The sequence below is a fragment of the Abramis brama genome (genome assembly GCF_963993115.1).
Source record: "Abramis brama genome assembly, chromosome: 9".
Taxonomy (NCBI): Eukaryota; Metazoa; Chordata; class Actinopteri; order Cypriniformes; family Leuciscidae; genus Abramis; species Abramis brama.
The window spans coordinates 25973702-25992281 of NC_139971.1; the positions used below are offsets into that span (position 1 = coordinate 25973702).

An 18580-nucleotide genomic window follows, 5' to 3' on the forward strand; every position below is an offset into this window, starting at 1 on the left:
TGGCAGATGGTACTCCAGGAGAAGAGGGGCTGACAATGGAAATATTGTCCTCAAAGTTTGGAAAAGTTTGATTCAATTTGGTTTTTGGAAGTGAAGGAGATGACGTTGGTAGTAGCTCTAAGGGTTTGTCCTGTTGTGCTGTAGAAAACCTTGTCTGTGGGCTTGGTTTTGGAGAGTCACTCAGTTTCACTTTCTGGCCTCCTCTTCGTGAAATCGACAGAAATGGTTCTGAGGTAGTCGAATGGTGCTGTGATCTCATTTGAAGTGGAGAATAGCTTTCTGATCTTTGCAATGATGATGTAAATTTTTCAGTCTCTTTTGACGACGGCCACATTTCATGAGAAGAATACATATTTACCTCAGAATTACTTTCCCAGAACAATCCTTTGGTCATCGAGGAGAAGGATGGTGTGGAAGTCAAAACTGAACATCCAAATTCTCCTCGTCCAGATAAATCAGCCACAAACCTTTTGGAAGAAAAACAGACATGCATATATAGCATCTAACTAGTCTGAAACCTACTGACACAGTTAGCATCCTTATTTTAAGTCTAGTTGTGATACAAATGTCAATATGACACTGTATTTGTGTTAGCTCTGATTTAAGAAAAAACAACTTCTTCAATTATATTCTTGCTTCAAGACGACACTCCTACTGTGATCTTTTCTGACGTTTTCTTTCAAAAAGTCGCAGTTTTTCACCTTGATCTTTTGTTTCTTACATTTTACTCTTATTTCCCTGCTTGACTCCAAAGGATCTGAACGTTACAGCGTCTACATCCATCTGGAAAAATTAAAGCAACAACAACAAAAAAATGACACAGGAGAAAAGGAAAAGACAGAATGAAGTTTATGGAAACAGCAATGAGGAGTCATTCGCTGGCCATCGTCTAGCAGTCCATTACAAAGACTGGGGTGGTGGAGGTCATAATTACCTCATCTAACTCTACGATGCTTAAACAGGATTCTGCAGGGCTGTCCATTTTCCTAGCATCCTCAGCGAGACCAATTGCAAAGAGAGAGTTCAAGTATTTGTGCAACTCCATCCGCTCTGCTGCAAATCAGAGGCAGTAAAACAGATTTATGTTCAAATAAATTAAATCAGTTCAATAATCAGAATGGCCTTATTGCTGTAAATGTGTGTATTTATTCATAATACAGAGTGACAGATAACCAGCTAAGAACACATGACTTTGTGAAGATTCATGAACCAGTTTTCAATGGGGGAGTAGGGCAGGACTTGATTTTATTAATCAGGACTTGATTGGATAGTGTAAAATAGGCATTTCATATTATAATATCTATCATTATTTACTATTACTGCAGAAAATGATTACATTAACTTTTAAATGTTACATTTCTGCATTATATTGGAGTCTATTTGAGTATTATTTAAGTCTATACACTGTGAAACTTTTCCCTATATCTTTTCTGAATAAATACCCAATCTGTACAGAATTCATATTACTTACAGAAAAAGTTTTCATAATATTTTTTCAAAATACACTACCATTCAAAGGTTTGGAAACAGTAAGATGACATTAAGAAAAAATTCAAATAAAAAAAACAATTATTTTAAACTGTAATAATATTTCACAATATTACTCTTTTTACTGTTAAAAAAATGGTGTATAAATACTGTAAAAAAATTACAAATAAATGCAGCCTTGGTGAGCATAAGAGACTTCTTTCAAAAACATTAGAAAATTGTACTGATTTTAAAAGTATAATCAGTTGTCCACCTTTGAAAATGTTTTTGTTTTTTGTTTTTTTCTGATTATGTAAACAAGGCAGTGCAAGAGGGGAAAAAATATTAGAAACCAATTACTTAATGATCTTCTCAAAATTCTTGCCATATATTATAAACTGCATATTATGTTGCAGTCAGAAAAATGTCACATTACAGAAGTGAAATGCTTTGCAAATGTCATTTTATGTCTTTAAGTGTAGAGTGCGTCAAGACAAGCTATCAGCAGATTGAACAGGTGACCAGCTATTCAAATCAGACGAATGCCCATAAAAACACCTTTGCATTTGAAAAAGTGAAAAGTGACTGAAAAGTGTTTTGGGTCGTGAGCATCGGGGATGTGGGCTTCAGAAAAGATGCGTCAGGCTCGGGCTGGTGCAGATGAAGAGAGAACCGCCGCTCATCACCGGGGCTGTTTGGGAAAAGCTGAAGGTGGTCAGATCTTTGACAGCTGTGATCAACTGGCCTCCCAGCAGCACCTAGAAACTTCTCTCAATCAGCTGTCGGAGTGCTCTGTCAGATGATCGCCCTCCCTCCAGTGTAATAAGAGCTGTGTGATTACCCTTCAGGGACACAGTGATGGATCCGAGCTGCCGGCTGTGAGAAGAGAGCTGCCCTCCGCACTGACTCTCACAGCTCATTTCTCCAACTTTTTGGAGAGAGTGCCGTTATATGGGTCTTTGTGAATCGAACCTGCTGCTGGCATGTGCATGACCAGTAACCCACTACTCATCACTCTTCATCCAAACCAGATACGATACGACACGAAATGTTTCCAGCGACAAATTGCATATATAGTTTTTAAACTAACACAATTGCACAATTAATCATTATTATGTGCTTGCCAGAAAGAAAAAAAAGAAAAAAAATGTGTGTGTGATGAAACGGGTCACACCTGTCAGTTGTCGGCTCAGTTCATCCGTCTCTGCAGGTGGAGGTGAGGGTGGCTCTGGCCGGCGTTGGACGACAGACCGGGGCTGAAATTCTTCGATTTGTCCTCTGAGGGAGAGAAATGAATGCTGTTCCCAGTAAAATAACACTCAGAAATTTTAAGATAATTAATCAGTCTCCCTTTCCTCAACGGTGCAACTATAAATAAACAACATTTCAGCGCAGCACAGCACTTTATTAATAGCTTTATGCACCTCTGAAAAAAAAATTGCCAGTAGGGAAAAATATTATCAACCAATAATGCAATAGCCTGACATGTTTCACTTCTTTTCAATTTCCATGATCAAATCCATTCCTGATGTATAAAATCAAGCCCAGCCCTGTACAACTGCACATTTTGAAAAACAGCTAGTTGGCAGGCTCTCTGGTTAAAGGGGTGGTTGAATATGATTTCACTTTTCTAACTTTAGTGTGTGTAATGTTGTTGTTTGAGCATATACAACATCTGCAAAGTTACAACGCTCAAATTTCAAAGCAAAGGGAGATACTTTCTTTTAAAGACTTTTTAAGGACTACAACAAACGGCTGGTAGGGACTACACGACATTCCTCCAGGGTTAGTGACATAACGAACCCTAAAATTGACATAAACCCTGCCCCTGGGAACGCGATTTATAGATTATCAAGACAGAATATGCTAATCAATGACTAGAAGATAACTACACATTAGCTACATAAATTCACTAACTAACCATTCAGAAATGTTGTCTACATGTTGTCACTTCGTTTTGAGTCTCTCCATCTTTCTGACTTCGGTTTGAACATAAAAGTTATGAAAGTTAAATGTGAATGCAACAAAGCATCCAAACAGTGTATGCATACAAGGAAAGCAACATAATTTAAATCCGATAACAAATTAAACCAGCTGAAGGAAGTTGATGACCCAGACTTCCTGTTAGTAAAAATCTCAGCTCAGTCAGATTCCCCTGACCCACAGGTTTAGTCCTTTAAACCTTTTTAGTCCTTAAAACCAGTGATTTACCATACAAACGCATTAGCGGAAAAACCATCAGCCCTCTGTCTTCCCAAACAAGTCTCAGTCTCAGTCTCAGTCTCTCTCTCTCTCTCTCTCTCTCTCTCGTTGTGCTCTTGTTTTCTCTCTCTCTCTCTCTCTCTCTCTCGTTGTGCTCTTGTTCTCTCTCTCTCTCTCTCTCTCTCTCTCTCTCTCTCTCTCTCTCTCTCTCTCTCTCTCTCTCTCTCTCTCGTTGTGCTCTTGTTTCCTTTCCTGAAGCCAACTCTTGCTGCCTCAGCAGCACAACTTGCTTTCCTCATTGTGAAATCCGTGAAAACCTCATCCGTGTTTGTGAGCGTATGAAGGGATTAGACTCCCCTATCACACACTCCATTCCTCCAGAGTGTGTGCTGCAGCCCTGGGCCACACGTCTGCCCTCCTCCCACAGAGCCCGAACACACACACACGCTCGCTTGAAAAATCCAGCTTCCTGTTCTGTGATTCTTCACACACCAGGCCTCAAAAGAAGGCAATTTAATGGATTCACAATTAGACCCTTCTTGAATAGCCGACCTAAATACCACCGCTGCCACAGATACCATAACACTCCAGAAGCTTGTGATGCGGTTCAAAGCGCTTAGGAGGGTTTACAGATACTGCTTTCTCATTTTGTAGGCGAGCATCGAAATCGTTTGGGGGGGGGGGGGGGAGAACAAATGTTTATTGGCTCTGTTTTAAAACTTAGTGTGCTGCCTACATAGGTAGTAGTCTAGCACCCTAACTGAAATGGACTCTTGTGTAAACTACTGATCTGGAATGTTCTACACAGTGTTATTTTAGTATAATTTGCATACTATTATTGTCTTTTAATATTTAGAATTTTGTCTTAATTTTGTCTAAGTTTACGTATTTCATCTAATATTTATATTTTATTTCTGCTTTATTTAAATATGTTTCAATTACAGTAAAATTACGTTTCTCTCTCACTTCGCTCATTTTGGATTATTATTTCATTGAGCTAGTCGCAATGCATTCTGGGATTGCATTCTCTATGAATGCTGCATTAGAATACTAAAATAAGCTGTCTTAGAAGGCATTTGAAACAACTTTCATGTAAACAGTGTGCCTATGATGCATTAAAATGGTCCCTAAAGTACATGTGCAGCTTACTAGGTTTTGGAACAGTGATGGTGTGTGTGTTTAAGGATCATTTTACAAAGTTAAACAATACCAGAAACTGCTTTGGGGCTGATTAGCTCAATAAAATCCAGCGACTCTGTGGTGGAGCAACTTAAAGGTGAGGCTGTGTAATTAGCAGCCATAAGTCATTAACTGATCTTAAATGGACCTTAATTGGGGCCTGGGAAGGTAAATTAAGCTTATAATGCTCTTATTCACTTTGTGTCTGTTCAGTTATAAAGTGTGAAGTGTCAGGTGCTAACCTGCGGTGTTTTTTCAGGAGGAGTTTCTCCATGTAGCTCAGAGTGTCATCCTTGAACTCTACATGAATTGACTGATGGGATCCTTTCTCTGTTTGTGTTTCCATCACGGACACTAGAAGGAAAAAGACACCAATCACATCATGAGTCTGAACTGTGTGCATACAGAATAGGATAATAACGCAGTACGTACTGTATAACCCCATTACATACTACCATCCAGAGCTTAAAGCAAACCACTAAAGAATTTATATTAAACACAGACACATGAGACTAAATGAGAAAAAAAGCTGTCTTGTGCAGAATTCAAGAAGTACTATTGACATAATTCTGTCTTTGTTTTGAGAGTTCTTTTGCTGTATTGTGAGGATATAAAGGCGGGTTAGACTTCAGTGCATTTGAAACCCCCTTAACACAGCAGTCATTATCACAGTGAGCACAAGCCAAGCACTGCAGCGGGTGAGACTCCTGCTAGCCAAGTACAGAAAAGAAAAGTGAGAGAGAGGAATAAACGCAATGAGTCTGACACAAGATAAGGAATAACTTTAGTTTGCTGCAGTATGTTCTGACCATTAAGTTTAAAGGAGTGTAAGAACAGCTGTCCTATTCAGTTTATAAAATATTTGTCAGGAGCACATTCAATCAACAGATGCTGCAGAGACACACCACCCACGTTATTGTCCCTGTTCATGTGAAATAAAATTATTTTGATTACAAATTTCATGCGTGTAAGATGACTGACTGCTACAGATATTATTCATTGTGACTATTACATTAAAGCCACCTCATCATGTTTCTGTCACAGTTATGTTCAGTTTTAGTTTCACAGACTTTTAATTTGTATTCATTAGTTTCTGTTATCCTTTGTTCTACGTTCCCACCAGTATTTTGTTGTCATGGTCACCATCATTATTGAGTTATTCTGTTCAGCTGTGTGCACCTTATTATATTTGGTATATAGTTCCTGTGGTTTCTCTTTGAGTTTGTCTGGTCACATTTGCATTTATGCTTATGGTGTGTGTTACTACCTGTTTGGATTGCTACCGGTTTAGATTATTATTAAACTTTGCGATGGAACTTTATTCGTCTGCCTCTTTATCTGTCTGCTACACCCCTCCGTAATGGTTTCAGTTCTCTGGTTTACCATTTTAAACTAGTTTTTACTAGTCATATGTATGTGCAGTTGCTATATATATAATATATATAGTGGGTACAGAAAGTATTCAGACCCCCTTAAATTTTTCACTGTTATATTGCAGCCATTTGCTAAAATCATTTAAGTTCATTTTTTTTCCTCATTGTACACACAGCACCCCATATTGACAGAAAAACACAGAATTGTTGACATTTTTGCACATTTATTAAAAAAGAAAAAAAATGAAATATCACATGGTCCTAAGTATTCAGACCCTTTGCTCAGTATTTAGTAGAAGCACCCTTTTGATCTAATACAGCCATGAGTCTTTTTGGGAAAGATGCAACAAGTTTTTCACACCTGGATTTGGGTATCCTCTGCCATTCCTCCTTGCAGATCCTCTCCAGTTCTGTCAGGTTGGATGGTAAACGTTCATGGACAGCCATTTTCAGGTCTCTCCAGAGATGCTCAATTGGGTTTAAGTCAGAGCTCTGGCTGGGCCATTCAAGAAGTCACGGAGTTGTTGTGAAGCCACTCCTTCGTTATTTTAGCTGTGTGCTTAGGGTCATTGTCTTGTTGGAAGGTGAACCTTCGGCCCAGTCTGAGGTCCAGAGCACTCTGGAGATGGTTTTCGTCCAGGATATCCCTGTACTTGGCCGCATTCATCTTTCCCTCGATTGCAACCAGTCGTCCTGTCCCTGCAGCTGAAAAACACCCCCACAGCATGATGCTGCCACCACCATGCTTCACTGTTGAGACTGTATTGGACAGGTGATGAGCAGTGCCTGGTTTTCTCCACACATACCGCTTAGAATTAAGGCCAAAAAGTTCTATCTTGGTCTCATCAGACCAGAGAATCTTATTTATCACCATCTTGGAGTCCTTCAGGTGTTTTTTAGCAAACTCCATGCAGGCTTTCATGTGTCTTGCACTGAGGAGAGGCTTCCGTCGGGCCACTCTGCCATAAAGCCCCGACTGGTAGATGGCTGCAGTGATGGTTGACTTACTACAACTTTCTCCCATCTCCCGACTGCATCTCTGGAGCTCAGCCACAGTGATCTTTGGGTTCTTCTTTACCTCTCTCACCAAGGCTCTTCTCCCCCGATAGCTCAGTTTGGCCGGACAGCCAGCTCTAGGAAGGGTTCTGGTCGTCCCAAACGTCTTCCATTTAAGGATTATGGAGGCCACTGTGCTCTTAGGAACCTTAAGTGCAGCAGAATTTTTTTTGTAACCTTGGCCAGATCTGTGCCTTGCCACAATTCTGTCTCTGAGCTCTTCAGGCAGTTCCTTTGACCTCATGATTCTTATTTGATCTGACATGCACTGTGAGCTGTAAGGTCTTATATAGACAGGTGTGTGGCTTTCCTAATCAAGTCCAATCAGTATAATCAAACACAGCTGGACTCAAATGAAGGTGTAGAACCATCTCAAGGATGATCAGAAGAAATGGACAGCACCTGAGTTAAATATATGAGTGTCACAGCTAAGGGTCTGAATACTTAGGACCATGTGATATTTCAGTTTTTCTTTTTTAATAAATGTGCAAAAATGTCAACAATTCTGTGTTTTTCTGTCAATATGGGGTGCTGTGTGTACAATAATGAGGGAAAAAAATGAACTTAAATGATTTTAGCAAATGGCTGCAATATAACAAAGAGTGAAAAATTTAAGGGGGTCTGAATACTTTCCATACCCACTGTATATATATATATATAATGATCCATAATAATAATAAAATTTGAATCAATAGTTTTGAACAAAAAAATAATTGGCTGATTGGTCTGTGAACTTTCTGGCAAATCTGCCAGTAATTAAATGCAAGTTGGCTGCAAATTATATTTTTGCAAGGGTAAAAATGCAAAGTGGTGAGGTTGTGGCATTTATCATTGCACAAAGGACACTGATATATTCATAAACCATAGCAGGCAGTAAGCAGTATACTGTATATAGGCTAGTATTTGAATTCATACAGAGCTGAAAACATCAGAGGAACATTTGAAACTTCACCTTCACCAGAAACCTTCATTTAGCAACAAAAACCTCCTCTGCATCCAATGGTTCTTGACTAATATCGCTAACATACTAAATTCCTGTGACCTGGCATTGTCATTCAAGTTTCTGCTGATCATTTCTCAAACTCATTGCATCACAAGTTGTCAAATCACGGAATTCTGCAAACTGTACACAGCACCTGGAAGCACACACGCCGACCGTCACAGAGCACATGTCTGTCATGCATATATGTAGTTACCTGGCTGGTAACCAATCAGTGACCCTGAAACACTCGTGGCGTGTGTTATTTCAGTCAATGCCACACATGAGTATGCTTTATGAGAGACTGTTTGTGTGTTCTGACAGCCTGCCACAGAATATACGTGGCAGCTCACACAAACCTGACAGCATGTCACTTTATTATTGTGGTTTGACTGTAGCTTTTCTGCACAGACTTAGATGTGCACGTGTGTGTGCGCGCGCGTGTCTGTGTGTGCGCGTGTGTGTGTTACCTGGTCTCTGCCCTTTCTCTCTCCACTCTTTCAGAGCCTCCTGGAAGGACCTGGCTGACTGCTCTTCATCAAAGCATCCTCTCAGCAGAGAGCTGTCCTCTTCCTCACCAGCCTCCTCATCCTCCAGGTCAACACCGTCATTCACAAACAACACCTGAGGCGAGACAGAGAACACAATGAGAGTGACAGAGAGAGTGAGAGAAGGAAACTAAATTAAATGGAGGATATGGCCAAGTTTCCACACTGTACAGAAAGTTGAGAGCAGGTTCGTGTTCAAACGTCCACTTCCTTCCACCCAACAAAAACTTATCAATAAAACTGTAATGAATAATTTGGGAACACTTTACAATAAGATTTATTTGTTAACATTAGTTAATGTATTAACTAACATGAACTAACAATAAGCAATACATTTGTTACAGTATTTATTAATATTTGTTCATGTTAGTTAATAAAAATACAGCTGTTCATTGTTTGTTCATGTTAGTTTACAGTGTATTAACTAACGTTAACAAATACAACCTTTGATTTTAATAATGTATTAGTAAATGTTGAAATTAATATTGACTAATATTAATAAATGATGTAGAAGTATTGTTCATTCTTAGTTCATGTTAACTAAGGTAGTCAACTAATGTTAACTAATGAACCTTATTGTAAAGTGTTACCAATAATTGTAACCACAGTTCTAATTCATTATAATATTTATCTAATTATTGTCACACATTTAGAAAGTATGGTGAATTAAAACACATGACAAAACCAATTTCAGGTGTAACAAAGAATCTGCAAACATTATAATGCATTTTGTTTACAAGTATTTATGAAAAGATATATTGGTTACAATGTACTTTATAAAGACCTATTTAATGCATTATTCATTTTTAACCTTATTTGACCTAAAGAAGCTACATTTATAAATTTGATGTACCATCCAAAACAATCAGTGACTCACTTGTGTGTGGTGTATTTGGTTATCAGACATGGGCCGAAGGCTCCTAGGAGTTGATCTTTCCTCTGTGTCTTCTCTTTCATCAGTGGATTTGGAGGATGCACCTCGTGCAATTTGACTCTCCTCAGCGCTTACCTGCTGCTGGAGGCGACCCAACACATCCTGAGTGCTGACGGGGGTCTGGAGCTCTGCCTGGAGGATGAAACATAGATTTCAAATAGACCTTTAATTCAAAGTGCACAAATGCATCCTGTTAATGACTCGGCTAATGTACTGATGCAACCGAATGAATGCACACTCTCTATAGGTAAAGCATTTATCCAAATCATTAAATGGATATCCTGTGTTCAAAACAAGCTTTATAGACAGCATGCTGTCGGTTCCAATGGAAATTTCATCTATCACTTCGGAGAAACAACCAACAATCATGCTAACGATAATGCACTTACAATGGAAGTCTTGAAATAAGTCATATTACAGAAGCCAAAAAGAAATTCACATTGATTTTCATGCTTTCAAGCTTTCAACCAGGAAAACCTTGCACCTACAGGTATCTCGGTCGGAAGTTTATCACATTCACACCAGGTATTAGCAGTTTTTGTATAACTGAGTATTGCAAACATTATCAAATATCTCTGTAAAATGTGCAAATAAATAATAGCACAGAAAAAAAGCTTGATTAAATCACGTAAGTCGACTAATTCCTCTTTATGACGTCATGTCCTTAAGATAACATTGTTAACATTGGTCAGGGCTGCTAAATAATGCTTTCTCTTACCACATCAGATAAGACCTTGACTGTCTTGTGAATACATTTATATTATGCACTTAAACTAGAGTGAACATTAGCAAATTGATTAGTTTATCTCTGCATATCGATAGTTTATGTTTGCAGACGATAGCAAGCAATAAGAAACTATTAATAGAGGAAGAAGTGCGTGTAACTTGAAAACAGAGATAAAAGAGAATGAATCAAAAGCAGATGGGGAAACGCCTATATCAAAGACAGACGAAGACGAACCAAGATGGCAAAGAACAAACCCGAGGATGAAAATATTAATATTTGTTCTCTTTTTTCCCCCATGGAAGCAAATTAAACAGGATTAGGATGCATAAAGCTGCATTAGAGCCGATGCGTAGTTAAATACAATTCTCGGTTTCATGCCAAGAGAGCGCAAAGTTGTGACTGCTCTCTCTTTCTCTGATTTTCTCTCTCCTTTGCTCAGTGCACCTTCTTTAACAGCACTGTATATCCCTGTAGCTCAAACAGTAAAGCATGGTGCTAGCATCACCAAGGTCATGGGTTGGATTCCAAGGGAAAGCATGAACTAATAAAATGTAAGCCTTCAATGAAAAGTAAGTCGCTTTGGATAATGTAAATCTACATAAATAACAGGCAACTCGCTCGGTTTATGAATAGAGCCTATGGGTTCTTCTGTTTCTCCTCCATCTGGACTTGTTTGCTTGTGTTTGTGTAACTACTTAAACGTCTTCTAGCATGCGGCAGTGCAGCGTCGACCAGGGAAGAAGGAAGGTTGGCGGTGCACATGTGCTGCCTAATGCTGCATGGCTGGATGTAAACATGAGGACAGATGTGAAGGGCTTATGTGGGTCACTCAAGGTCATCCTCTTCCAGGAAGAGCCAATCACCACACCTTGTCAGCATACCTGCTGTTTGCAATAATTGAAGCAACTCACATGCTCCAAACAACACTGGCACACACATGATGATGTATATGCTTATGTGGAGTGCTTTTGGTCATGTGGTCATTGTGAGGTATACTGTATGTTTTATGTATCCCCTGGGGTTAGTGCTTAACTTGAAATGGAGGCCATAATGAGCTGATTTCTCCCAGTAAACTCAACACAGCTTGAATAAAATGCGCATTGAATGATTTATAATGGATTTTTCTATATAAATGCACAGCTAATGATCAGAAACCTACTACTGTTTATTCGTCTGCTTGGTTTGAGAGAGTATACAGTATAGTTCAAAGGTTTGAGGTCGGTTACATTTTTTAAATGTTTTTGAAAAAAGTATTGTATGCTCACCAAGGCTATATTCATTTGACCAAAAATACAGTAAAAGTCATATTATGAAATATTATTACAATTTAAAATGACTGTTTTCTATCTGAATATATTTTAAAATTTAATTCATTCCTGTGATGGAAATGCTGAATTTTCAGCATCATTACTCCAGTCTTCAGTATCACATGATCCTTCATTCTAATATGCTGATTTAGTGCTCAAGATTTCTTTTTAATTATTATTATTATCAATGTTGAAAACAGTTTTTGCTGCTTAATATTTTTGTGGAAACCCTGATACACCATTCAAAACAATTAATACTTTTTTTTTTTCAGCAAGAATACTTTTAATTCAGAATTATTCAATTTATTATGTTAATATAACATTATTATAAAGACATTTAAAATGTAACAAAATATGTCTATTTTACGATTCATTGTTTCTATTTCATACTGTAATAATATTTCACAATATTGCTGTATTTTTGATCAAATAAATGCAGCATTGGTGAGCATAAGAAACTGCTTATTTAAAAGAAATCTTAATGATTCCAAACTTTGAAAAGAAATGTACTAATACAGTTATACATAGTTTTGTACACAGAAGTTAGCATGATTAGTGTCAACCTTCAATTCATTACCAATTAAGTAACTGTAGTTCGGAGTGATACTATTAAAATTAAAAATCACATAAAGCTTAAAGGTAATTTAATGAGCACAGTTATTTTTACATACACACAGTTAGTTAATTTAATGGGTACAAAGAGAAATGAAGAAAAAGAGAAAACATTATTATGCTATTTATTAGTAGTGTTTACTAAGGCAAGCATCTATTGCTCATTTTGTAACCCAGTAAAAAGTAGTAACCCGTCCTGGATGAAACCTCAAATCATGTGGCATTTTGAGAAGATATGTGCAGTTACTCTTTTTTCAGTGAATTCACCTTGCAGTGAAAAAAAAGGGCGGGGAAATTATATATATAGCCTATAGTGAAGAAGGGACTGAGACCAGAAGATCACAAAGATTATTATTTTATTTTTTCCATTTAGGCTGGAATACACTACAAGAAAAAAATTTAAAATCTGAACAGATTTTTTTATACACTAAACAACTTTCAAATCGTTCCAAACACAACAAACTCACACAGAAACACACACCTCATTGCTAGGAGACACATGGCAGATGAAACCAACAGCTCAAAGTATCAAACATGTTTTATAGATCATTGTCTGAAGCTATGCCCATCTATGCCAAATCTGAGTCTGTGCCCATCATTCACTATGCGATTTTCTGTGAAATCTTTCAACTCTGACAGCCCAAAATCTTCAGAGTGGCGCAGACTTTCATGTAGACTCATCCAGACTGCAAAGTGCAAATTGGGCAAAAATCGAATAGATTTATAGGCATAGAACACCCTAGCAACCTCAGATGTCTTTAACTCACAGAGCAAAACCCTATAGCAACACACTACAACCACTTTAACCACCTTAGCAACTGAATAGCAATTTCCTGGCAACCACTCAAAACACCTTAGTATCATGGTGATGACTTTTGCACATCTGACACGGTTTGGTTCAGATGAAGATAATGAAAAAGGTTCAAACAGGTTTCTAAAAACAAAAGGTTATTAATAAAACAAACGTATTAGCGTAACAGAAGGTCTGAACACAAACAATACCAGACAACTGAGGACTGAAAAGATTGCAACTTATACAATGTAAATGAGGGAGACAAACACCTGTGCAGATCAAATTAATCACCATGACAACTGGTAAGTGGCGGGAAAACTGAACAAAGGAAGACGTGAGTGAAAATGACTAAAAGTCCAAGAAAATGAAACTAAGATTGAGCGGCTGTGACAACATGCAAATACCACTTGCATTTTCTTCAGAAAATGTTTAGTTAAACACTTATCTAACTTTTCCAGAGAGACATCCTTGCTCGACCAGCTTTAAATTCACCCATCCATTCTCAAAACCACTTATCCAATTCACACTAACGAATCTCTTTATTTGTTTTGAACGTGAATTTGAACTGAATTGGCCACAGAGGAAGTTGAATTGGGGTTTGAACTGGAATGACAGAAAGAGGAATTTTCTAAATTGCAATTCAAAGAAATCCAACAAAAATTCAACAAATAAATTATTCCTCCCTCATTCATAAATCTTCAATATGTATGTCTGTAAGGCATAATAAAACTTTCAAGATTCAAAGATTTTCTTCCCAAAGAAGGTAGTCAAATCGACATAAAAATTTAACTTTGACTTTTTTATTCTTCTTTTTTTGTTCATAAAAAAACACATACTAGGGTTAAAATGAATATCTTTGAATCTATGTTGTTTCTTCAGCAGGGAATGTCACTGCAAAGACTGAAGAAAAAGTAAGTTTGTGCGTATTTTGCTAACAGGACTAAAAGCACCCCCTCCTCTGAGAGTGATGGTCCGATCCGGTGCGATGATGGATGTATTGACCGCCTGATAAAAGCTTCAATCAAACACCTCACCACGGGGCCGCTCAAGTCTCTAAAACAAACTCCAGCTGACAAGAGCGAGTGTGTGTGAACACACATCAGCTGTCCTTCGTGCTGTGTGTGTTTGTGTGGCTGCTCTCTAACCCGGGAACAGGTGTGTGTAATCAGAGTTGGGTTACAGTGAGCAGATTGTCCACTAATGGTGATCAGCGTTCTGCGTTTTTGAGAAACGGAGTGGAGGAGGAAGATGGAATCTGCTCGGTGACGGTGTTTGTGCCTGGCGCTGCTGCGGGCGTGTGTAGGTGTGTGTGTGTGTGTTTGCGTGGGAAGGACGAAGGTTGCCAGAACACCTCCTCACCTGTATGGGAACCATGCGATGGCGCTTTAGTGCCCCCTTCTGGTGGAATCTGACGAAGCAGCCCACACAATAATCCTCTCCGCATTCAGAACACATCTGAAACAGATCAAAAACAGTTAAATAAACCTAGGATATGTACGGCAAGGTATATTTAACCCAAAAACTGTATTATTTGAATAATATATATACAATATATTCAATATATACTTAAATATATATTTATATATATTTAAACTTACACTTTTTGCTCAACATGATATATTTTAAAATGGAGAGAAGGGAGTTGCACATATCTTAAGGGAGCTCATTATTTTGTTACCGATTGTAAATGAGTGCGGAGGGCGATAAGAGAATCCTTTTGATGGACAGACGGCATATCGGAACATGAATTTAAAAGAAGGTCGAGCAAATTCACAGTTGAAGAGCCACTTGTAAATGAATCTACCCAGCAATGCCGTCTTGATTAATTCACTCTGAACATCTACATGCCCTCTCTGTATGATGATGCAGCACTTCAGCTTAAGAGATGCATAATGCTTGGAAGAGTTTGAATTTTGTGGAACAGACTCCGGATATGTTGGGAATAATATTTCTGTAGTAGCCTATATGTGCACTGTGCAAAGTAGGCATATGTGAATATTCTGTATGCATTAAATGTTTAACCTATGACATAATATGTCAAAATGTGAAGTATATGCTGAGCACTTACTGTGCAAAATACTGTCCCACAATGCAGTGTTAACAAGTATAACAAATTAACTCGAAGCCTCCTAGTTAATCAAGATGTTTAACACAAAATTAAACATTAATCAACAAAAATGCAGCATTGAAATTGTAATGCTGAAATAAAATAAAATATTAAATGAAAAAACTACAAAAAATAATATATGAAATACTGTTTTTGCAACTAACTGAAAATAACTAAAACTAAAACTGAAGTAAATGTAAATCGAATTAGAAATATTAAAAAACTACTAAAGCACATAACAAAAGTAAAAAAAAATGAAAATGAAAATAAAAAGCTAATTCAAAATATGAATAAAAATAGTATAGAAATAAGTAATACTAAAATAGCACTTACTATAACAGGAATCTTAAAATAAGGCTGAATTCGGAACAGAATACTAGCATACAACTCTTATACAAATACTAGTATTTCAGCCAGATAGTGAAAAGCTATAAAGTTACTATGCTATTCAGAATTCAGCCATTGTTTTGCACTTTATTAGGTTAAGATCCACCCTCTTAGACAGGATGAGATAAACTGACAAGTAAAGCGACCAGCAGTTTGTTTTGTTTTTACATGCCGTTTAAATACTAGTTAATAAAGTAATAAATACCTACTCATTCAGAAACATGGAAATGTGTAGACTTTGTAATGTGTGTCCAAATGTTTATTACTTTAAACTCAAACTGTTATCTTTTCATCTATCATGCACCTTTCAATTTTAGCAAATCTAAAAATAAAACTCTGCTTGTGGATTTCTAGTTTACTTTCCTCTGAGAACTACAAACAAAGCCTCTAGATACAGTATCAGCAAGTGTTTGTCAAATGTATCAGACAGTTAGTGAAAGGACAGATCGGTAAGCTATATTTCACATACTATTTAAAAAAAAAAAAGTAGGCAGACTGTATCCAGTGTATACTAGACTATGTAGTTGGCAGTAAATAGCACATTTCATTCTGAACAAAACAACAGCTTTCAGCTCAACTTTAGTTCCTGTGGGTTCCTCTAGGGTTGTGTAAGTGAGCATGGAGGAAACCTTTAGGAAGCTTTGGCTCTACACATACATAAATATACATATTGAGACACACACACACCCTAAACATTTGCTTTAACACACTTGCTGTCTTTTGGCAGCCAAATGCCTGTGCCAAATCCACAGGTACATGTCCCCTAGAGACTGTCTGTCTGAAAGCACTCAAGTCCCCTTCACACACACAGTCGAGGAGTGCATGAAAGTCCCAAATCTCACAGGGGTGACTGGGTCCCCTTTAATACGGCCACACAAGCACAAGCACACGCACACACACACACACACAAGCACAAGCACACACACACACACACACACACACACACACACACACACACACACACACACACACAGTGAATAAAGAAAAGGGTAAATACAGTGCTGCTCTGTGAATCTACAGCTGTGCCCATTACCAGCTCTTTTAATGGCCACATAAAAAAGGTCTCATTTCAGCACAACACCGCTGAAATAAATTACAGCAGCACAGTGCAGGACAGCAGCGGCATTCTCCCCAAACTGATTTTTAAGAGAGCTTCGGGACTATAGAATCTGCAGTTCATGTCTTCCTTGCTAAGAAGTCATGTTGGATGAGTAGGAATATATTTGCAGCACTGTATTTGGGAGCAGTTCAATCTACTGCTGCCAGTCATGGCTCAGAGTAGAAAGTGTGAACAAACCTTTGTGTCATGCACTTTAGTCTTGCAGAGCCATGACTATCGGTATGAAGTCTGGTCCAAGCTTTAGATTATTATGGCTGAGAAGACCAATATGTCTGACTAGGAATGGGTCAAATTGATGATACCACAATAATAGACAATAATTATAGTGGGAAAAATAATAATAATAATAACTGAAGTGGCACTTAAGTCCTCATGAGGAGTTGTACAGAAAGCCCTGTATGAATGTATGTACTTTCAGAAATACATAATGTTAGTTTCATAGACAAACAAGATGCTCAAGGATATCTTGCTACAGAGTGGCTCAAAGAGAAATATTGAATGTCTTTTAAAGATGAATCTTCATGAACCTTGTAAACATCAAGCAAATAAGTATATTAGAATGATTTCTGAAAGATTGTGACACTGAAGACTGGAGTATTGGCTTCTGAAAATCCAGCTTTACCATCACAGGAATAAATTACATTTTAAAATATATATATTAAAAAAAAAAGTAATATTTCACAACAATTTTTGATTAAATAAATGTAGCCTTGGTGAGGAAAAAGAGACTTCTGAGACATGATGCATGATGAATGAAAGGGATGAATAGCTTGGGATTAAAAATGGTTCACATAACAGAACGGATGAAAACTCACCAGTCCGGCCAGTTGAACTTCACACTGTCCACAGACTTTTCCCCTCAGTTTAAGCTTCCCGTTAGCACCATGTGCCTTGCTGGCTGGTTCTGCTATTACCTGCTTCTGAACTGCTACATTTATACAAACACACACACAAAATTCAGAACTTCAGAACACTTCAGTACTCTAACAATACAAAACTTTGGGGTAAAATAGTCAATTTGGAGCCATTTTTATCAAAACTTTAAGGTATATTTTTTCTTCTGCATTACTTTTTTTACTCTGCAAAAGATAATTATTGTTATCTTTCTTTCTTGTTTTAGAAATGAATGAAAACAAACATTACGATCAAGAAAACTACTTTTGCAGTCCAATCTCTGTGATAGATACAGTGCATTGATGCCTTAATATGCTGTCTATTGTTTGGAACAAGCTTTGTGTGATGAAATAGTTAGTTAGCTAACTAGACTTTGGAACAGTTAAAGACAATTTTGACTCGTACCATTCTGAAATGAGTTCTTGCACAGAAAAAGAAGGGGGTATGAAGCTAATACTTTACTATACTAGTGTCCATGTGATCTATTTGAGAAAAAAGGAGTTCAAAACACATCTCAGATTCCAGTCCACCCACCTGGCACAGACTCATCCTTCAGCACTCTAATCTTCATCTTGCCTGGAGAGAGCTGCCCGAAACAACATATTTCAAACACTACATTATCACCAAATCCACCAGTGAATCGTTCAAGCAGTTAATTCTAGAAAGTGCGTCCAATGATTTGGACCATTTCTGGCATGATTGAAAGTGAAGTCTGATTGAGACTGGATATCTTAAACAGATGGACAGGCAGACAGAGTTTATTTGTGTGTTAGCATGAAAAGATGATGTCTGATGAGAAAAGACTTACTCTGCGCGGTGCGTTCTCCTTGTTCATCTTGACTCTTTGAAACGCAGGGGCAAGAGCCTGTGCAGAATGCCAGTGAGAAGCTCCCAT

General features: G+C 37.7%; 1 protein-coding gene across 1 annotated transcript; it reads right to left on the reverse strand.

Moving 5' to 3' along the window:
• Nucleotides 1–2579: 2579 nt before the first annotated feature.
• Nucleotides 2580–18580, reverse strand: LOC311089507 (zinc finger B-box domain-containing protein 1-like; the record flags this gene model as incomplete). Its single annotated transcript, XM_084124229.1, has 8 exons — nucleotides 2580–2745; nucleotides 5091–5202; nucleotides 8727–8880; nucleotides 9682–9870; nucleotides 14537–14632; nucleotides 17607–17719; nucleotides 18220–18271; nucleotides 18494–18580. 8 exons carry the CDS (start codon nucleotides 18578–18580, stop codon nucleotides 2580–2582), a joined length of 969 nt encoding a protein of 322 aa, XP_083980355.1.